Source organism: Panthera leo, chromosome A3 (assembly GCF_018350215.1).
Source record: "Panthera leo isolate Ple1 chromosome A3, P.leo_Ple1_pat1.1, whole genome shotgun sequence".
Lineage (NCBI taxonomy): Eukaryota > Metazoa > Chordata > Mammalia > Carnivora > Felidae > Panthera > Panthera leo.
In genome coordinates this window covers 63,551,257-63,570,410 of record NC_056681.1, presented here as the reverse complement: position 1 = coordinate 63,570,410, position 19,154 = coordinate 63,551,257, and the positions used below count along the sequence as shown (strand labels likewise).

Sequence of the window (19,154 nt, the reverse complement as noted above, 5' to 3'; positions counted from 1 at the left end):
CAGAGCATGAATGGGGGAGGGTCAGAGAGAGAGGGAGACACAGAATCTGAAACAGGCTCCAGGCTCTGAGCTGTCAGTACAGAGCCCGACGCGGGGCTCGAACTCATGGACCGCGAGATCATGACCTGAGCCAAAGTCGGACGCTTAACCGACTGAGCCACCCAGGTGCCCCTGGACCTGGGTTTTCTTAAACCAACTTTAATTTCAGTTAGAAAAATACATGTTAAAAAATGCTGGCATCACACATCCTCTAAATGAGCAGAATACACTCCTCCCCCTAATGTACCTTTTGGAAGAACAATGAGTTAAGAGAATAAAATGTCTTTGGATCCTAGATATCAGAGTGAAGTGTTTTGTACAGAAATAAAAATCTTCTGTTTACATTCAATTTGTTGGTCTATTTTCAGACATCAGAAAATCAAATACATAGTTACATTATTCTGCATTTACTCTGTGTATCACTAAGAAAATCTAAAAAATTACTAGGGTATTTTAAGACAGCTAAAAAAATGAAATCATTATTGTTACTAGTAACATTTATTTAGTATTTTTAGGGTTTCACACATTTTTTCCTTTAATTTAAATGACCACCTTGAGAGCTAAGTGGAAAGTTTTATTATCATCATTCTTATAGACGAAGAACTGCTAAAAATCAGTTTTTGGTGACAGAGCAAGGACTTGATCCCACGTTCTTCTGATTCCAGGATAAAGTGTAGGTTTTTGCAGTTTTGTGGTGTTACGAGCACCTGCCAGCAATTAGGAAACTTTTTTTTTTTTTTAATGTTTATTTATTTATTTTGAGAGAGAGAGGGCATGCGACCTGGAGAGGGACAGAGAGAGAGGGAGAGAGAGAATCCCAAACAGGTTCTATACTGTCAGCGCAGAGCCTGACATGGGGCTCAAACCCATGAACTGTGAGGTCATGACCTGAGCCAAAATTAAGAGTTGGATGCTCAACTGCCTGAGCTACCCACCTGCCCTAGGAGTCTTGGTTTCTTATTCAAGATAATGTCTTTGATCTTAGAGAAATCATTCAGTTTAACACTTTGGTTAAAATAAAGATTGACTTCTGAAGACATTTCCAGCTTTAATTACATAGAGAAGTACATCCCCCTGCCCCCAGTAGACAGAGTCGAAAGCCTTGTTAATACAGTTGGCCCCCGAAAATACAGGTAACAGGTTTGAACTGCATAGGTTCCCATAAACATGGATTATTTATTTATTTATTTATTTATTTATTAAAAAAAATTTTTTTTTAAATGTTTATTCAGTTTTGAGAGACAGCAAGCAGGGGTGAGGCAGAGAGAGAGAGAGAGAGGGAGACACAGAATCCAGAGCAGGTTCCAAGCTCCGAGTTGTCAGCACAGAGCCTGACACAGGGCTCGAACTCACGAACTGTGAGATCATGACCTGAGCCGAAGTCAGATACCCAACTGACTGAGCCACCCAGGCGCCCCCGGATTTTTTAAATAAATACAGTATTGAAAATGTATTTTCTCTTCCTTAATGATTTTTTTTTCTTTTTTTGAGTTTATTTTTTAGTATTTTGAGAGAGAATGTGCATGTGAGCGGGGGAGGGGCAGAGAGAGAGAGGGAGAGCAGGAATCCCAAGGAGGCTCTGCATTGTCTGGACGCGGGGCTTGATCTAATGAACCGTGAGAGAACCGTGAGAACATGTCCTGAGCCAAAATCAAGAGTTGGATGCTTAACTGACTGAGCCCCTTCCTTCCTTTCTTTCTTTCTTTACTTTGAGAGAGGGAGAGAGAGAACTTACACTTTCTGTATAATATTTTTTTCTCTAGGTTACTTTCTTGTAAGAATACAGTAATACATAGCACATACAAAATAATGTACTAATTGATTGTTTTTGATAAGGCTTCTGGTCAACATTAGGCTGTTAGTAGTTAAGTTTTTAGAGAGTCAGAAGTTATGTGCGGATTTTCAATTGCACTGGAGCCAGCGCCCCTAACCCATGTTGTTCAGGAGTCAGCTGTTGATAGATTGATCAAAACTAAGTACTAGGATTCTTTCTGTTCAGTGTGTTCTCTTTTTCCTGTTCTCAGTCTTCCTCTAGGCCTAGACCACAAGAATTTCTTCCATGCCTGTGGGTAGTACTTACAGTTCTTGATACCGTTTCTATTTATTCACTAGGCCTAGACTCTATAAGTCAGAAAAATTTTCCATTCATTGAGTGCCTTGACACATATCAATTTGCTGAATCTAACAAGGATGGTAGTTAGGAAGGATTAAGCCAAGTGTTTTTTGATGAAGTGTCTAAAAGGCATGGTTCCTGGCATATTGTTATTTCTAATGTGTAAGCTAAGAAATTATGGCTCAGAGGGGCGCCTGGGTGGCTCAGTTGGTTAACCATCCGACTTTGGCTCAGGTCATGATCTTGCGGTCCATGAGTTTGAGCCCCACATTGGGCTCTGTGCGGACAGCTCAGAGCCTGGAGCCTGCTACAGATTCTGTGTCTCCCTCTCTCTGCCCCTCCCCCACTCATGCTCTGTCTCTCTGTCAAAAATAAATAAACATAGGGGCGCCTGGGTGGCTCAGTCGGTTAAGCGGCCGACTTCGGCTCAGGTCATGATCTCATGGTCCATGAGTTCGAGCCCCGCGTTGGGCTCTGTGCTGACAGCTCGGAGGCTGGAGCCTCTTTCAGATTCTGTGTCTCCCTCTCTCTGACCCTCCCCCGTTCATGCTCTGTCTCTCTCCGTCTCAAAAATAAATAAACGTTAAAAAATAAATAAATAAATAAATAAACATTAAAAAAAAAAAGAAATTATGGCTCAGAGAGGGGAAGTTATTTGCTCAGATTTACACTAGAATTAAGTGCAAGAACAGGGTAGAAAGCTCTTTAAACTTAAAGGTCTCTTTAAACTTTGAACTTGTTTTTGTTTTGTCATTTCACTGGAGAGTCTTATTAGAAACTTAGTTATTTACTTTAAACCATGGTCATGAAAGCAATCCCTATTGGTGAGAAAGGACATTGAGGACATTAGATTAGCACAAGTCTGTTACTAGTAATTGATAGGCAACTAGCTATGCCCTCCTCTCAAGTGCTTAGTAATCTTTGCATATAAAGAAGAGCATAGTGTGATTTGCCATTTTTTATGATAGTTATCAATGTTATTAGTAGTAATTCCTAGTGAATTGTTAGAGGAATACTTCTCCTAAATTTTGCTTACAAATATTATTATGCCTGTTGTGTGCTCTATGGACCAACATGCATGTTCTCCTAAACTTAGAACTAAGCACATGCTTTACCTTGAGGGTTTTTTAAGTATTGTATTTGTATCTTAAAAAATATGTTTAAATATTTAAGGTTTTGAAGATCATTAGGTGATTTTAAGTATAATAAACTGTTTAATCTGAATAATAATCTGAATTTTATCTAAAAGAATTGTGCAGGGTGCCTGGGTGGCTTAGTCGCTTAAGTGTCCGACTTTGGCTCAGGTCATGACCTCACAGTTGGTGAGTTCAAGCCCTACATCAGGCTCTGTGCTAACAGCTCAGAGCCTGGAGGCTGCTTCAGATTCTGTGTCTCCCTGTCTCTCTGACCCTCCCCCACTCATACTCTGTCTCTGTCTGTCTCTCAAGAATAAATAAACATTAAAATAAATAAATGTGCAGATATTCATAATGTTGTCACACTTGCCTATATATTTCTGTACTCGGTGGGAATTTACAATCAAGTATTGCGCTAGAGCACATTATATAACAAATTTGTAGAAATGTAATTAAAAAAATTTTTTTTAATGTTTATTTATTTTTGACAGAGAGAGACAGAGCATGAGTGGGGAGGGGCAAAGAGAGAGGGAGACAGAATCTGAAGCAGGCTCCAGGCTCCGAGCTGTCAGCACAGAGCCTGACATGGGGTGTGAACTGACGGACTGTGAGATCATGACCTGAGCTGAAATTGGACGCTCAACCGACTGAGCCACCCAGGCGCCCCTGTAGAAATGTAATTTTTCTGTAGATGATGTGATAGGGCAAACACAGGGATCTTTAGGGGAAGTTTTAATGTGAAAGTACTGAAACTAAAGAAAATAAGTTTTAAAGAGTCCTTTCTTTTATTAAACTGTGTGTCAAGTTAGGTGACACCTGAGTAGTTTGGTAATTTTCCAGATTAATTGGTCTTGTATAGAGAAATCAGTTTGGGGGCGTCTGAGTGGCTCAGTTGGTTAAGTGTCTGACTTCCGCTCAGGTCATTATCTCACGGTTTATGAGTTTAAGCCCGCATTGGGCTCTGGGCTGACAGCTCAGAGCCTGGGGCCTGCTTCAGATTCTGTGTCTCCCTCTGTCTGCCCCTCTGCTGCTTACACTCTGTCTCTCGCATTATCTGAAAAATAAATAAACATTAAAATATAAATTTTAAAAAAGGAATCTGTTCGCACTATTTGAACCTAACTATAGCTTTGGAAAACATGCAGTGACTTTTAAGACGTTAATAAAAGATTTTTTTGTAAGTGGGAGAAGGGAGAAACAATCTTGTAGATTTTTATTTTTAACTATATCGAGATAATAATTTCTTAGAATCTGTTGTTCCTTATTCCTTTTTACTCCTATAAAATAGGAAATCGGAAGTTAAGGGGTGCCTGGGTGGTTCAATTGGTTGAGTGTCTGACTCTTGATCTCAGCTCAGGTCATGATCTCCTGTTTCGTGAGTTCAAGCCCCACATTGGGTTCTGAGCTGACAGCTTGGACCCTGCTTAGAATTCTCTCTCTGCCCCTACCCCACTCGTGCTCGCTTGCTTACTCGCTCTCTCTCTCTCAAGAATAATAAATAAAAACTTAAAAAAATTTTTTTAAAGTTAACAGTTAGGGAATTTTTAATATAATGGCTTGAGAGAACGCTTTTGTCCTTGACAGATCCCCTCGCCCTGTGCCCCGCTCATCCCTTCCCTCTGCAGTGTTTATTCTGGTCAAGTTTTATTGTGTTGATCCATCACTGCTGTGTAATAGCAATGCTATTTTATGATCTGTGTTTATTTGTATAATACCAGAAGTATTAGGCTTATTTTTCAATTGTTTTAAATTTTCTTACAGTTATAATTTGTGGGATATTCCCTTAGTACTTGCCACTGGATTAATAGATTTGTCATCGTATTTCCCAGTTCTTTTGCTTTTCTGCTTTCTCTTTTTAGATAAAATGAGTATTCTTTCATACATTATGATTCAGAAAGTAAATAAACTGAACTTTCTGATCTTTTGTTAATTTGTTACAAGTATTTCATTTCTGTGCTTCTAAATTTTATCCTATAGGTATAATTGAAGTTCTCAAAGCAATGAATGAAGTGGGAGTAAATCCTGATCAGGAGACCTATATAAATTATGTGTTTCCATCCTTTGATAGCGTGAGGTCAGTTCGTGGGGTTTTGCAGGTGAGTACAAGTAAGTGTGGTTTTAATTTCATAATTGAAGAGATTTCTTTCCTCCCTAATTGTTTAGTAGTAACCCCCAAAAAAGAAAAGTCATTAAGCTTAGTACTAAAAATGGTCATTGTCTGTATACAATTTTCTAAAAGCTTTGTAAAAACACCAGTTAGTATAACATCTATAGTGGTTAAACTTAAAAAACTTGAAAAGGTAAAACACCAATTTTCTTGTGTGTTAAAAGGCAATATGTCAATATCAAGAAAAATGTAAATAAAACATTTAGACGCTCCTTAATCCTGCTTTACAGTGTAACTATAAGTTTTCAGTTTTTGACCATTACTTTTCACTTGTATATGAATTTTCATAATACAGTCTTAGTATACTTAACATACATAGTACACTTATTCTTTTTTTAAAATAATCTTTTGTTTGACTGCAAAGCATTATTTTCCTACCCAGTAATTCCTGTTTCTATCAGAAGAGGCAAGGCATTTATGAAGGGGCAAATGAAGTAATTGACTTGGATAGTGCATTGGATCAGCAAGGGCTGTACTTTGTGTTTTCAGAACAAAGTGGTCTGCAGTTAGGAACATTATGGCAGAGCACCAGCCACCTTAATAAGAAATATTTTGGGGGCACCTGGGTGGCTCAGTCGGTTGAGCGTCCGACTTCGGCTCGGGTCACGATCTCGCGGTCTGTGAGTTCGAGCCCCACGTCGGGCTCTGGGCTGACAGCTCAGAGCCTGGAGCCTGCTTCCGATTCTGTGTCTCCCTGTCTCTCTGACCCTCCCCCGTTCATGCTCTGTCTCTCTCTGTCTCAAAAATAAATAAACTTAAAAAAAAAAAAAAGATATTTTGTTTAGAAGGTCTGTTTCCTAGGTGGTTATTCCCATAATGCCTAGATTTTTCTAATAATTTTAGTGTTCTTTTCTTTCTTTGAAATAATTACATAACTACAGTCCTTTTAAAGGCAGAGTTTATATCTTAAGTGTCTTTACCTCTCTTCCCTGAGTATTTAGCAGAGTATTTTGAGCCTGTGGTATACATATTTTACTGCTAAAAAATTTATATTTAAAAATTCATTTCCCCACAGGGTCTTACTTCCCCAACCTACTTTTTTCACTTGGCACTTTCTATTCCAGTGTGTAATTCCAACAGTTATTTTTTTATGCTTGAGTGCTGTTTTATTGTATGGATATACCTTAATTTATTTCTAGTTATTGCTTATTATTGATTAGGTTGTTTTCAATATTGTGCTAGTATACAGTGAGTCAGTAAATGTATTGGAGTTGAATTTTGGCTCAGATATTAAATTATTAAACAAATGATGGCATTGGGCCACATGATTAACCATTTGGTGTTAAATTGTTTAACACCATTTGGTGTTAAATTGTTTAACACCATTTGGTGTTAAATCCAAGTGCATTGAATTTTTATTTTGTTATGAATGAGAGAATTGGTCTCATGCCTTCAATAATAAATTCTTTCTAGAAGGAAGGCATCCTAAGGGTAACACATATTTGAATTTGAAGATTAGGTATTTAATTTGGAATGTTGAAACTCTATCTCATAGTTTTTGTTAAAGTTCATTTATTCAGTTTACGTATTCTAGAAAATGATTGTTTTGGATGAAGGATTATCAAAGAATGTGTTGGTATAAAGAAATGGGAAAACAGGAAATTTGAATGGCATATCAACATATTTATAGCTGAGGCATGTTATCATTGAAATATGCTTTATCCCTAGGAAAATGGATGTCTACCTGAAAATAATGTATTTTCACAAGCTGAATTCAGAAGTGAAGCAGTTACTGGGAATTTACCCTATGTTTTATCATTTTGTAAGTATGCAACATTAGCTGTAAACTTGACTGGTATTGATTTCAGTTACTATTGAGGGCATGCAGGGTAGTTCATGCCCTTGATACGTACCTCAGGGAAGGTCAAGGTAACTTTCTGTGTTTTTTTTTATATGTTTTGCTTAAGCGAGATTGATAAGACAGTTTATGAGTTTAACTTATGGACAATTTGGAAGTAATTTTAAAGTTAAAAGAACCTTGGAGATTATTTGGTAGTAGGTTAGGACCCAGAAGACTTGGTTCTATTTATAACTAACCCACTGATTATGGGACCTGGAACAGTCCTTTTGCTTCAGTTTCTTGAAATGGAGATAGTGTTACTTCTCTGCCTTGTGCAAGTCAGTGTGAAAATCATAGGAGATATTGTTTCTGAAAGTGTTTTCTAAACTGATGCATATTATAGCCACTGTTCCATGAAGCTCATCTCCTAGTCCTCATTAACCAAAATACAGCAGATGTTTACTAAACACTTAACAAATGCTATGATGCTTTACAGTGTTCATCACATGTTAATAAAATTACCTGCATTGATGGATGAAGAAAGGCAGAGATGTTAAATGATTTGGTCAAAGTTAGTGATTGAGCCGGAACCAAGATTGTCTCATTTGACCTGATTCTTTCACCCTACCCACACTTTGATGAATAAGACATTTCTTAAAGTTTTCATCTTTGAACTTATCTATGACATTACTTGACCATTTTTCTAATCCTTTGAAAAAGATGCTGTTTAAAAAGAAAACACACAAACATCAGTTTCTACACCCCTAAAATGTTAGAAGTCCATCTTGGATTAATGTGTACCTAGACTGCATAGGTGGAAACATTGTAAAAACCATATTACTGGTATTGAAAATAGTTCATCTTAATATCATAAGGGAAAGGCAAGGTGTTCAGTATGAAGAATGGTGACTCCTGGAGGTGTAGTTATTTGAGTTTAAGGTTGGGTGTTAATGCTAGCTGCTATCTGAGGGTATTGATTTTGCCTTCTACTCAGTATAATATAAAAATTTGCCTTCCTCACAGGTCAAAAACAGAAGCGTTAGCAGAGGAATCTGGGTGCATGAGGTGTATACACGAGAGCTGCCTTTTTCCCTGTAGCATCCATTCCGCTTTGTTGTCAGCCACCTGATTTTAAGACTTATTTGTTGCCAAGGAAACTAGATGCTTTTTGTCGGCAGCTTTCATCTTGCTAAGATGTTTCTGGTCACTTTTTAATGAATGCAAACTTGACAATATTCTGTAAAATACTAGTGTGAATAGTATAAAAATAACGTTTCAAGAGGCTATTAAATTTAGAAAGGAAAAATTCTAGGAACTTAAGAAGTACTTCAGGCCACTCCTGTCAGTGCCCTCCCCTCCCTGCTTTGACTTACAGGTCTTTGAAAAGCAGTTAGTTCTATAATTGCTGGTATTCCCTGTAGGCAGCTCTGAGGTATGCACTTTTGGTTACTACATCAAAAGGCATAGCAAGTAGTAGAGAAGAATAAGTGGCTTGTCTTGATCCACTTTGTGTAGTAGTAGGAAACATTTCCCCACTTGTGTTTGTAGGCGTGGAAAATTAATTTCATCAAGCAGTTTTATTAAAGGTTGCTGAAAAGCATGTAGTTATGTCCACTTTAAAACTTCCTTGAGTGACTAAATGCTGGTCATTTAAAAAATGATTTTCAGATTTTTTTAGTGCTGTGTAAAACCATTGAGAAACTTATATTCCCTGTTGAAGGATATAACAGTTGATCTAAAATAATTTTGTTATGTGTGTGAGTTAAATTTTAATTCATGTTAAGGAGAGATGGGCAAATACTCTTAAAATCTTATGTGACTTTCCCATGAGTTGTGTTTTTGTTTTTAAGTTAACCAGGTATCTTAATCTTCACTAAACTGTATTTATTAATTCTGTTTTCAGAATTTGCCTCAACTATGAGCTCCTCTCTAATTCTGTCCATCTTGGATCATTCAGTAGTCACATTATGTATGAAAAGATTAAATCAGTTACTTGCAACATGGCACCATTTTAATAACAGTGGCAGGGAAAAATAAATTCAGGAGTTACCTACTTTGATTTCCTCCCTTGCTAGTAAGGGTTATGTGAAGTATCAGGCCTTATGTGGTAAGGCAATCAGGCTTACAATGTCATCATTGAAACATACGAAGTTGTAAATTGTTAAATGATAAAATGAATAATAGAACAAACAAATACTTAGAAAAGTGGAAGGTGAGAATATAAATCGGTTATCTAACAGAGGTGAAGACTTATTATGACTTTAGGCTGTCACTCTTACGTGTGTGAGGTTATTAATCATAGTGGAAAATGGAATGACAAAGTGTAAGTGGCTCTACAGAACCCAGTGCTACTCTGAGAAAAGAACTTTTCTCCTTAAATTTTTTTTTTAATGTTTATTTTTGAGAGCAAGCGTGTGCAAGAGGGACAGAGTCAGAATTTGAGCAGGGAATGGGCAGAGAGAGAGAGAGAGGGAGAGAGAGGGAGGGAGACACAGAATCTGAAGCAGGCTCCAGGCTCTGAGCTGTTAGCACAGAGCCTGACACGGGGCTCAAACCCACAAACCGTGAGATCATGACCTGAACCGAAGTCAGACGCTTAACCAACCGAGCCACCCAGGTGCCCCAGAACTTTTCTCCTTTAAAGGACAGAAGTCCTATGGGTAGTTACAGTTTCTCCCTTTGTAGGGCCACATTGTCTACTAATGTACAGTTTTGGCATGCGTACCAGACTGACTGTCAGTGTGCCGGTAGATTACTTATTACCATTTAGACCAAAAAAGCACAAATTCATTTGTTGTATATATTCATGAACATGGAATAAAAATGTTTTTAAAGGATGGCTTATGTTGTAGGTATATATTACTGCATTATCTAATTAATTTTGTATCAGAACATTTCCGTTTTAAAAACAATTTCCAAAATGAAAATGAAAAAGTATTGCTATAAATGTGTTTCCAAATAAGGTGATAATTTTTAAGTTTTTTGGGTTTGGTCTGGGATTTAATGATGATCACTTTCTTTTGCAGTGGAATCAAATACATTGCCTTTCTCATTTGCTTCTTTGAGAGGCAGCCTAATTCTAGGCTTTAGGAGGTAAGATGATTGCCTTACATAATGTTCTATGCCTGATTGCTCCTGTTTTTTTGACCTGCTGTGTAAGGAAACATACAGATATTCTTGTCTTCCAAATCTTTCCATTTGCTAGTTACCTGAAATAACCTTACCTGTTTTCTTCTTCCTGTTAAGTAGTTGACTTGAGTGCAGGCAGTCTTTTATATCATCGTTTCCAAGAAATACACACAGATTTGGTAAAGGTCTTATATCAGAGAAGAAAGCACTGTTTGAAAATGGCAGGTTGGAGTTCCAAAGTTGTATGTATGTTTGAATGGTACTTTGAATATTTAATTACAAGGTGACTTTAGTGAGGATAATACTACTGTCTTCCTCTGTGTGCTCAGGGGATGTTAATGACCTTTTTCCTTCTTAGTGTTGTTATTTTCAAAATAATTCAAACATAATGAGTTGAAAGAATAGTAGAGGAAACATCCACATACCCTTTATGTAGAGTCACCATTTTTGATATTTTGCTATATTTGCTTTCTCAAACATATATGTACACACAAGCACATATGTATATGTGCTTTTTCCATTTTTGCTGAACCACTTGAAGTTGTAGACATCGTGATTCTGGATCCTTCAACTTTTTTCTCTTTAAGAACAAGGTCATCATCGTGGGGCACCTGGGTGGCTCAGTCAGTTAAGTGTCTAACTTCGGCTCCGGTCATGATCTTGCGGTCTGTGGGTTCGAACCCCATGTCGGGCTCTGTGCTGACAGCTCAGAGCCTGGACCCTGCTCTGGATTGTGTGTCTCCCTCTTTCTCTGTCCCTCTGCTGCTCACACTCTGTCTTTCTCTCAAAAATAAATAAATGTTGAAAAAAATAAAAAAAATAAGGTCATCGTCTATATAATCACAATACCGATATCACTCCTAAAATTTAATAATATTATAATACCATCTAGTATACATAGTTCATGTTTAGATTGTCCCTAGTTCTAAAAATTTCTTTTATAGCTATTTTACTTTTTGATTGAGGATTCAGTAAGTGCATGCATTGCATTGGTTGCTGCCTCTTTATATTCTCTTAGTCCAGAACAATTCCACTACCTTCTTTTTGTCTTTATGACATTAACTTTTTTGAAGGGTCCCAGGCTACTTGATCTGTAGAATGTCCCTCCCACATTTTGTATTCATCCAGTTTCTTTCTCATAATCAGACTCAGGTTGAATATTTTTAGCAAGAATACTTGATAGGTGATGGCATTTCTTATTGCAGCAAGAGATACAATGTTGGTGCCATCAACTGAGTTTGATCACTTGGTTATGGTGGTGGCCGCCATGTCTCTCTTGCAAAGGAACCTCACTCCCTTTGTGATTAGTGAGAAGTCTGTGGGATGATACTTTGAGACAGTGGGTCTATCCTCTTTCACAGAACCTTTCATTCAGTGTTTTTTAGCAGTCATTGGTAATCCTTGTTGAATCAGTTGTTCACAGTGGTAATTACAAAAGGACAGGTTTCTAATTTTGTTTTCTAATTTCTAATTTCTGATACTAATCTCAGTAATTTTTAGCCTGTTTCATCGGTGGGAACACTAGGGTTTTCTGTAGACCTCTCCAGCACCTCCCTTGCAGGCCAGGAGAGGTAGAACAGGTCGGTGGGATTCTGTGTTGCTACCGTTTCTAGTGTGGTTCCACTCTTTTCAGTCATAGTTTTGAATTAGGTTGAAACACAAACCAAGGGCTGTGCCTTTAAAGTTTAAAAATGCAAAATACATAATTAAGTGGATCAAAATGCTAGTAGAGCCAGATTTTTAAAAAACCCATAAAACTAAGTAAGAACCAGGGTACATGAGTGACTCAGTTGGTTAAGTATCTGACTCCTGATTTCGGCTCAGGTCACTATCTTACAGTTTCGTGAGTTTGAGCCCCATATCTTGGGATTCTCCCTCTCTCTCTTCCCCTCCTCTGCGCTCTGTCTCTCTCAAAATAAATAAGTAAACTTAAAATAAAAACCCATAATATATTATGAAGTGAAATAGTAACATTGTCATTTGTTTGTCCTTGAAAGTTTGTTATATAAACTTCCAGGCCTGTGTATTTCCTTCTTTAACTTGACTGATTTTATGTTTTTGTAGTCCACTTGAATGGCAGTTGTTACATTTCACATGTCCTAGTCTTCTTAAACAAGGTATTTGGACTGTAAAGTTGGTCCAGTGTGACGGAGAAAAACCACGCTGTACGTTCTGGTATATACCTAGGTCGGTCATTGAGCTGGGAGAGCCTCAGTGATTGAAGTATGCAGAGTTGCTTGCCTCTACACTAAATTTGTTGTGTTTTCTGTTTCTGCTTTTTAAAAAATGTTTGTTTATTTTGGGGGGATGCAGAGAGAGAGGGAGAGAGAATCCTAAGCAGGCTCCACACTGACAGTGCAGCTGAATCTCACAAACCGTGAGATCATGATCTGAGCCATTATCAAAAGTTGGATGCTTAACCGACTGAGCCACCCAGGCACCTCTCTGTTTCTGCTTTTTAATTTTGTGTCATCATCTTTGCTGTAAGAGCTTTTGCTTTGCTCTTGACATCTTTCAGTGTATTTAAGTAACCTATGCATCCTTCAGTAATTTGCTATTTTTGATTTATTGTGGAGATTGGAGGTGCTGGTTGGGATCAGACTGAAATGTGGTAAATAACATATGGGAACTTGTCCTTTATCTTGAAGAAAGTAGACTTAATTGGTGCAGTGCGGAGGCTTGGCTGAGGCAGAGATACATTTAGAATATATTTTAATCTCGGATATATTTCTAATTTCTAGGAATCCAATTTGGATTTTTTAAACATATCTTCCATATCTCCTTGACATGCTTATGCTTTTTTTTTTCTTCTTTCATGACTAAATGGAATATTGTCGATAGGTGTTTTGATGTGTCTGTTAATTCTATTGTTTGTATCATTTCTGGTCTGTTTCTATTGGTTAAATTTTTTCTCAGTATACATCATTTCTGTTTCTTTGTGATTTCTGATTGGAGGCCAGTTGTAGATTTTATTCTGTTAAATGTGGATTTTTTTTTTTATTCCTTTAAATATTTTTGAGCTTTTGTTCTGATGTTTTAAGTTATTGGAACAGTTTTCTTAGTGCTTGTTGCTTTTATGCTTTATTATGCAGGACTAGATCAGCCTTCAGTCTAGGATTATTCCCAGTAAATTAATCCAGCTCCATTATTGAGGCAGTATTCTTGTGAGTATTTTGCCTGCTAGCCCATGTTTTTTTTGTTGTTGTTGTTGTTGTTTTTTGTTAGTATTTTTAAATAATTTCTACACACAGCATAGGGTTGAACCCACAACCCCGAGATCAAGAGTCACATGCTCCACCAACTCCGCCAGCCAGGCACCCCTAGACCATGTATTTTTGAGATCATTGGGAATGTGAGCTATTACAACCCCTGTGTGAGTTTTGGGAATTGTCTTTTTCAGTCTCTCAAAAGGTCTTGGATAGTTCCCTAGGCTGCAGATTGTTGCCTCACTCAGATGTGATTGTAAGTACTCCGCTAAAGACTGAGGCCAGCTCTGCAGATCTCCAGAGCTCTCGGCCAGGGTCTCTTCTCTCTGGTAGTCTACACTGCAACAAGTTGTAACTAGTCCCTTCCAGGAAAGTATTTTTAAGTCTTCAGGTTCAAAACTGTTAACATTGGTGAGTTTGTCTTATTGTAGATACAGAAAAGTTTCAGCCTATGGTAATTTGGCATTATTCATAGCATATTTTTAAGCATTTGTAACTAGGTGATTTCTTTCGCTCTCTCCCACCACAAAAACTATTAAAAATTCGGAATGTAATCAATGTTACAGTCCAGTATCTTAGGATTAATTAGCTTTCTGTTCTTTTATTTGATGCTGAATCAAATAGTATGTATATTTTAAAATCGCTTTGCAGGACATTTAATACAACTATTAAAACAGTCACCTATTCCATGCTTCTCTAGGGTCTTGTACTCTAGTTTAGAATTGGCTGAATGAGAAGACAACTGGGTACTCATCTGCATTCCCAATAGAGTCCAGATTAACCCTCAGCAACTGCCGGGAGGATGAACACAGAAGAGATTCACTTAGTTACTCCTTACCAAAAGTAAGGACTATGAAGGATTATTCATAGTCATTCGAAATGTAAGAAGTTCTAGAGCATTAAATGAGATACCGTAGTCACTTTGGCTAATCATAAGGGAAACTTGAATATGCATTTCAATACTGGAATGCAATTTTGGGATAGTTCTCTACCCTTGATATAAACTGCCTTTTAAAAAAAAGTAAAATAAAAAAACTAAATAAACTGCCTTCTAGTAGTATGTCCAGGGTCTGTGAAGAAATAGTTCCTAGCATGTGTTCTGTAACCTGTTGGCCCAGATTAATTTTTTATGCTATCCCACAATAGTTTTGAAATACCAATACTGTTTTCTCCATGTCTTCTGAGAGTAGTGTTTGAGCTAGTATTTCTGTAAATTGATCATCTCAAGACCTGGTCATTGGTTACCAATCAAGTATATGCCTTTCTGGGGTGCCTGGGTGGCTCATTTGGTTAAGCATCTGACTCTTGATTTTGGCTCGGGTCATGATACCAGGGTCATGGGGTTGAGCCCCGTATCGGGCTCTGTGCTGAGCATGGAGCCCACTTGAGATTCTCTCTCTCTCTCCCCCTCTCACATTCTCTCTTTAAAAGAAAAAGAAGTATATGCCTTCCTAAAATTTTCCAGTTTATAAATTGTCTGTTAACATTTGTAGGCAAAGTCACCTGTAGAAAACTATTTAAATTCAGTACTGCTTAGTGAAGATGAGATTATTTAAGATTATTAGGGAATTCTTAACTCTAAACTTTTTTTAAAAAATAAGGCTGTTTTTAAGTCTATTTTAAAGGGCATTTTAGATCTGACTGATAAAGTTAGTAAATTCCTATGTCAGATTCAAGGCAGACTGACATTAAGTATGAGTAAGACTTTTCTTTCCTCCTAATAATAGTGCTAGCTGAACAAAGTTCAAATAAGAAAGAGGGCAGTATACATATTATATATTACTGAAAACTACCACCAGAAATATTGAGTCACTTCTAAGACACAAAATGTCGCTGAAGCTAGTTCACAACTTGGCTGGGAATATACCATGTCAAAAATATACCATGTCAAAAAGATAAATGTTTCCAAATTGGCATGCTAGTTTTTAAGTCTTTTTTTTTTGCCACAGAAACAGAGTTCTGTGATAGAAGGAGGGATTTCCTGACCCAATGGCAATAGTCTAAACTTGGCAAGTAGGAGTTTGTTTATTCCATTGAAGTGGTGCTCCTTTCCATGTGTTGGGAAAAAGAAATGAAGTTTCTGGCATTACCCTATTGAATTCACCAAGTTAAATGCCGGATTGTAAGGCCCTCTTTTCAGTCAGAAAAGATGCTCCCATTCATGACATCTTTATAGGAGCAGAGGAAGTATTTCATGAACTATGGTTTAAGTGCTCAGAAATTTTAACTTATTTGTGTGTGCCAAATGCTGGGACCACAAGATAATAGGTTCATCCTTGAAACCAAGGATGAACAGGAAATTTACCATCACCAAGTTGTTCATAGTTGGGAGACCAGAAAGTAAGAAAGCACCTGCAAACTGGTCTTGATCATTACCAACGTGTAGAGGAGAAGGTACTATGTCTTCTACCAAGGTCAAGGGAGGGATGAGTCCGGGCTAAGATGTGCAGAAAAGGTGCTGAGCTGAGTATTAAAGGATGAGTAAGAATTTAAGGCAAAGGAAGTACATTCCAATGATCTCTTCTAAGTTGTGAGGTTTGGACTTTGAGTCATGGCTTTGAGCCATTGAAAGATTTATGTAATGAAGGTAAGGCTGACAGTGGATATTCAAAGAGGAGAGAAATGGGTGCAGGTAAGGGAAGGTGATCCACAGTTTGTGGGGTCCTTTGAGTTGCCTTTTGAGGGACCTGTGAAACTTTACTTAGCTGTTTAAAAAAAATTTTTTTTTAGAGATGGAGAGCACAGAGAGGGGCAGAGAGAAAGGGAGGGAGAGAATCTCAAGTAGGCTCTGCGTTTAGTGTGAAGCCCGATGCAAGACTCCATCTCACAACCCTGAGATCATGACTTGAGCCAAAATCAAGAGTCAGATGCTTAACAGACTGAGCCACCTAGGCGCCCCAGATGGATTTGTTTTGTTTTGTTTTGTTTTGTTTTAAATAATCTGTGTGCCCAATATGGGGCTTGAACTCATGACCCTGAGATCAAGAGTCACATGTTGTACCAGCTGAGCCAGGCTTTCTCAGTCTTTCTCTTTCTACTGTACCTAGCCTTTCTAAGTCTGTTTCATCTTCTGTGAAACAAGGAATTTTAAAACCTACATGCAGGATTGTCTTAAAAATAAGTAAAAAAATATGAGGTACCTGGAACTCAGTACAGAGAATTGCTTAAGGAGCAGATAGGAAGGAAATTTTTGAAAGGAGTCCTTTGAAAGGAGAAGCATCAGTAGGAGACTGGTGGAGAATGATCAACAACACAAATCTCAAAATTTAGTCAAGGGAGATTAAAAAGCATTAGTTGAAATTTGAATTGAGATTAGTGGTTATTTTAGCAAGAGTACTTTCAGTGGAGGTTTGAGGCCAGAGACCAGATAGCAGTGAACATTCAGTGAAGAAGTGTTGCCTTTTCTTGACAAAAACTTAGTTTTAAAAGATTCTGTACTTTTTCTTTGAACCTGTGCCATCCATCATGAAGGTTCACATTCAAGGTAATGCTTTTAGTCATTGTCAGTTGTTTTAGATAAATGTACAGTTTTGAAAGTTTATTTCTATGCCTTTCCTAGGTACTTATTGCCAGGTTGGAGGGCAGTTTAGTATCTTAATATTTTTTATTTTATGTACGTTGATGTTTGGTGAGAGATACGATTAAGTAGCTTTTCTTAAAAAAGGAAGCCCAGCTTATTAATGTTGAGCATTGGAATAGAGATGCAACATTTAGACCAGAGATAGTGTTTGTCTTTTTTTTTATTATTTATTTATTTATTTATTTATAAGAATTTTTTATTTTTTATTTATTTTATTTTTTATTTTTTTAAATTTACACCCAAATTATTTAATGTTTGTCTTCTACTATGGAGTTTTCAAACATTCACAAAAGTAGACTCCCAAGTACCCATTAGCAAACAGTTAATATCTAGACCATCTTGTTTCATTTGTCTCCTCCCCTGCCCCCACCCCCCGCCCAACTTGGACTGTTTAAATTACAGACCTTTTGTCATTCTACCTATAAATACTTCAGTATACACCTCAGAACTTACTTTAAATACAACAACATGACCACTATAATATCACACCTGACAAAATTAGCAGTACCTGAGAAGAGGGATTCATCAGCTTCCCAAAAAGGGGTCCAAGATACCAAAAAGGTGACAAACCACTCTAAGTCTTGCCACTTACTGTTGTGTGCTTTGGGGCATTGGCTTCTAACTTGCCTGCAAACTTCCCTGCTTCTCACTCCCCCACCAACCTGCACCTCTACCAATTCCTTAGATGTGGTAGGTACCCATAGGTTAAGATTCCTTGGAATTAAATCAAAGCTGTTTCTGGCCTGGTCAGAAAAGATGCCTTATTTTTATCAATATGGACTTTACTGTATCTTACATTCACTGTGCGGCATTATATTCTCATATCTTGAGTTCTCACCCTTCTTTCAGTTAACTATTTGGCAAAATAAAAGTCTTTTTTTTTTTTTTTTTCTTTTCTTTTTGCATATGGAAACGTCAAGCAGTCCAAGGAGGCTGCACTGTAGTCAGTGGATGAGCGAGATGAAAACTCTCATTAATAGTTGAGACATTGTTTTCTGCTACAGCCCTAAGCTATGATTTTTAGGTCAGTTTATCATTTCTTCTGTTAACTGATTTCTCAAATAATTTTTCCCAAATGAAAATAAACACTATACTAAACACAGGGCTTCATACACATTTTTTTCTACACCTATAGCGAAGAGTCCATCTTCTTTTTCCAAAATTCCTTAATGTGCATCAGTGAGAGGGATGATTTCATCATGCATGGACATGTTTGTAGTTTTTATTTTGAAATAATTATGGAATCATAGGAAGTTGCAAAGATAGGACACAGAAGGCTTATGTGCTCTCTACCCATTTCCCCCCACTGGTTATATCTTACATAATTATAGTACATTATCAAAACACATTGGTATAATGTGTGTGTATAGTTCTGACATTTTACATTGTGTGTGTAGCTTTGCATAACCATCACTGCAGTGATGATAAAAAACTACTCCATCACCACAGTTATCCCGCATACCCCCCCCCAGGACTCCCCCTGTAGTCCTACCCCTGCCCCCACCCCATCCCTAACCTGTGGCAACCACTAATTTGTTTTCAATTTATATAATTTTGTTATTTTGCAAAGATAATATGAATAGACACGTTTTGAGACAGGCCTGTTTTTACTCAGCATAATGCCCCTGAAATTCATCTAAGTTTTTGGTGTGTGTTGATAGTGCAGTCTGAAAAAAATAATTTTTTTAAGATTTTATTTTATTTTTATATTTTAAATGTTTATTTATTTATTTTGAGAGAGAGCGCATGCACGCGCATGAGATGGGGGAGGGACAGAGAGAGAGGGGGACAGAGAATCCCAAGCAGCCTCTGCACTGTCAGTCAGAGCTTGATGGGGGACTTGAACTCACAAACTGAGACATCACAACCTGAGCTGAAATCAAGAGTTGGATATTTAACCAACTGAACCACCCAGGCACCCCTTAAGATTTTATTTTCTTTTGTTTTGTTTTGTTTTATTTTACTTTATTTTATTTTATTTTACTTATTTTTTTTAATTTTATT

The 19,154-nt window shown here is 37.3% G+C and overlaps 1 protein-coding gene across 1 annotated transcript in view; it reads left to right on the top strand.

The window, feature by feature from the left end:
• LRPPRC (leucine rich pentatricopeptide repeat containing) overlaps positions 1–19,154 on the top strand; it is a 111,663-nt gene that overhangs the window by 26,884 nt on the left and 65,625 nt on the right. Inside the window, exons 12-14 of the mRNA XM_042932148.1 lie at positions 5,266–5,384; positions 7,124–7,217; positions 10,262–10,328. Of these exons, the coding sequence (XP_042788082.1) occupies positions 5,266–5,384; positions 7,124–7,217; positions 10,262–10,328 (280 nt within the window). The remainder of the gene's footprint in view (positions 1–5,265; positions 5,385–7,123; positions 7,218–10,261; positions 10,329–19,154) is intronic.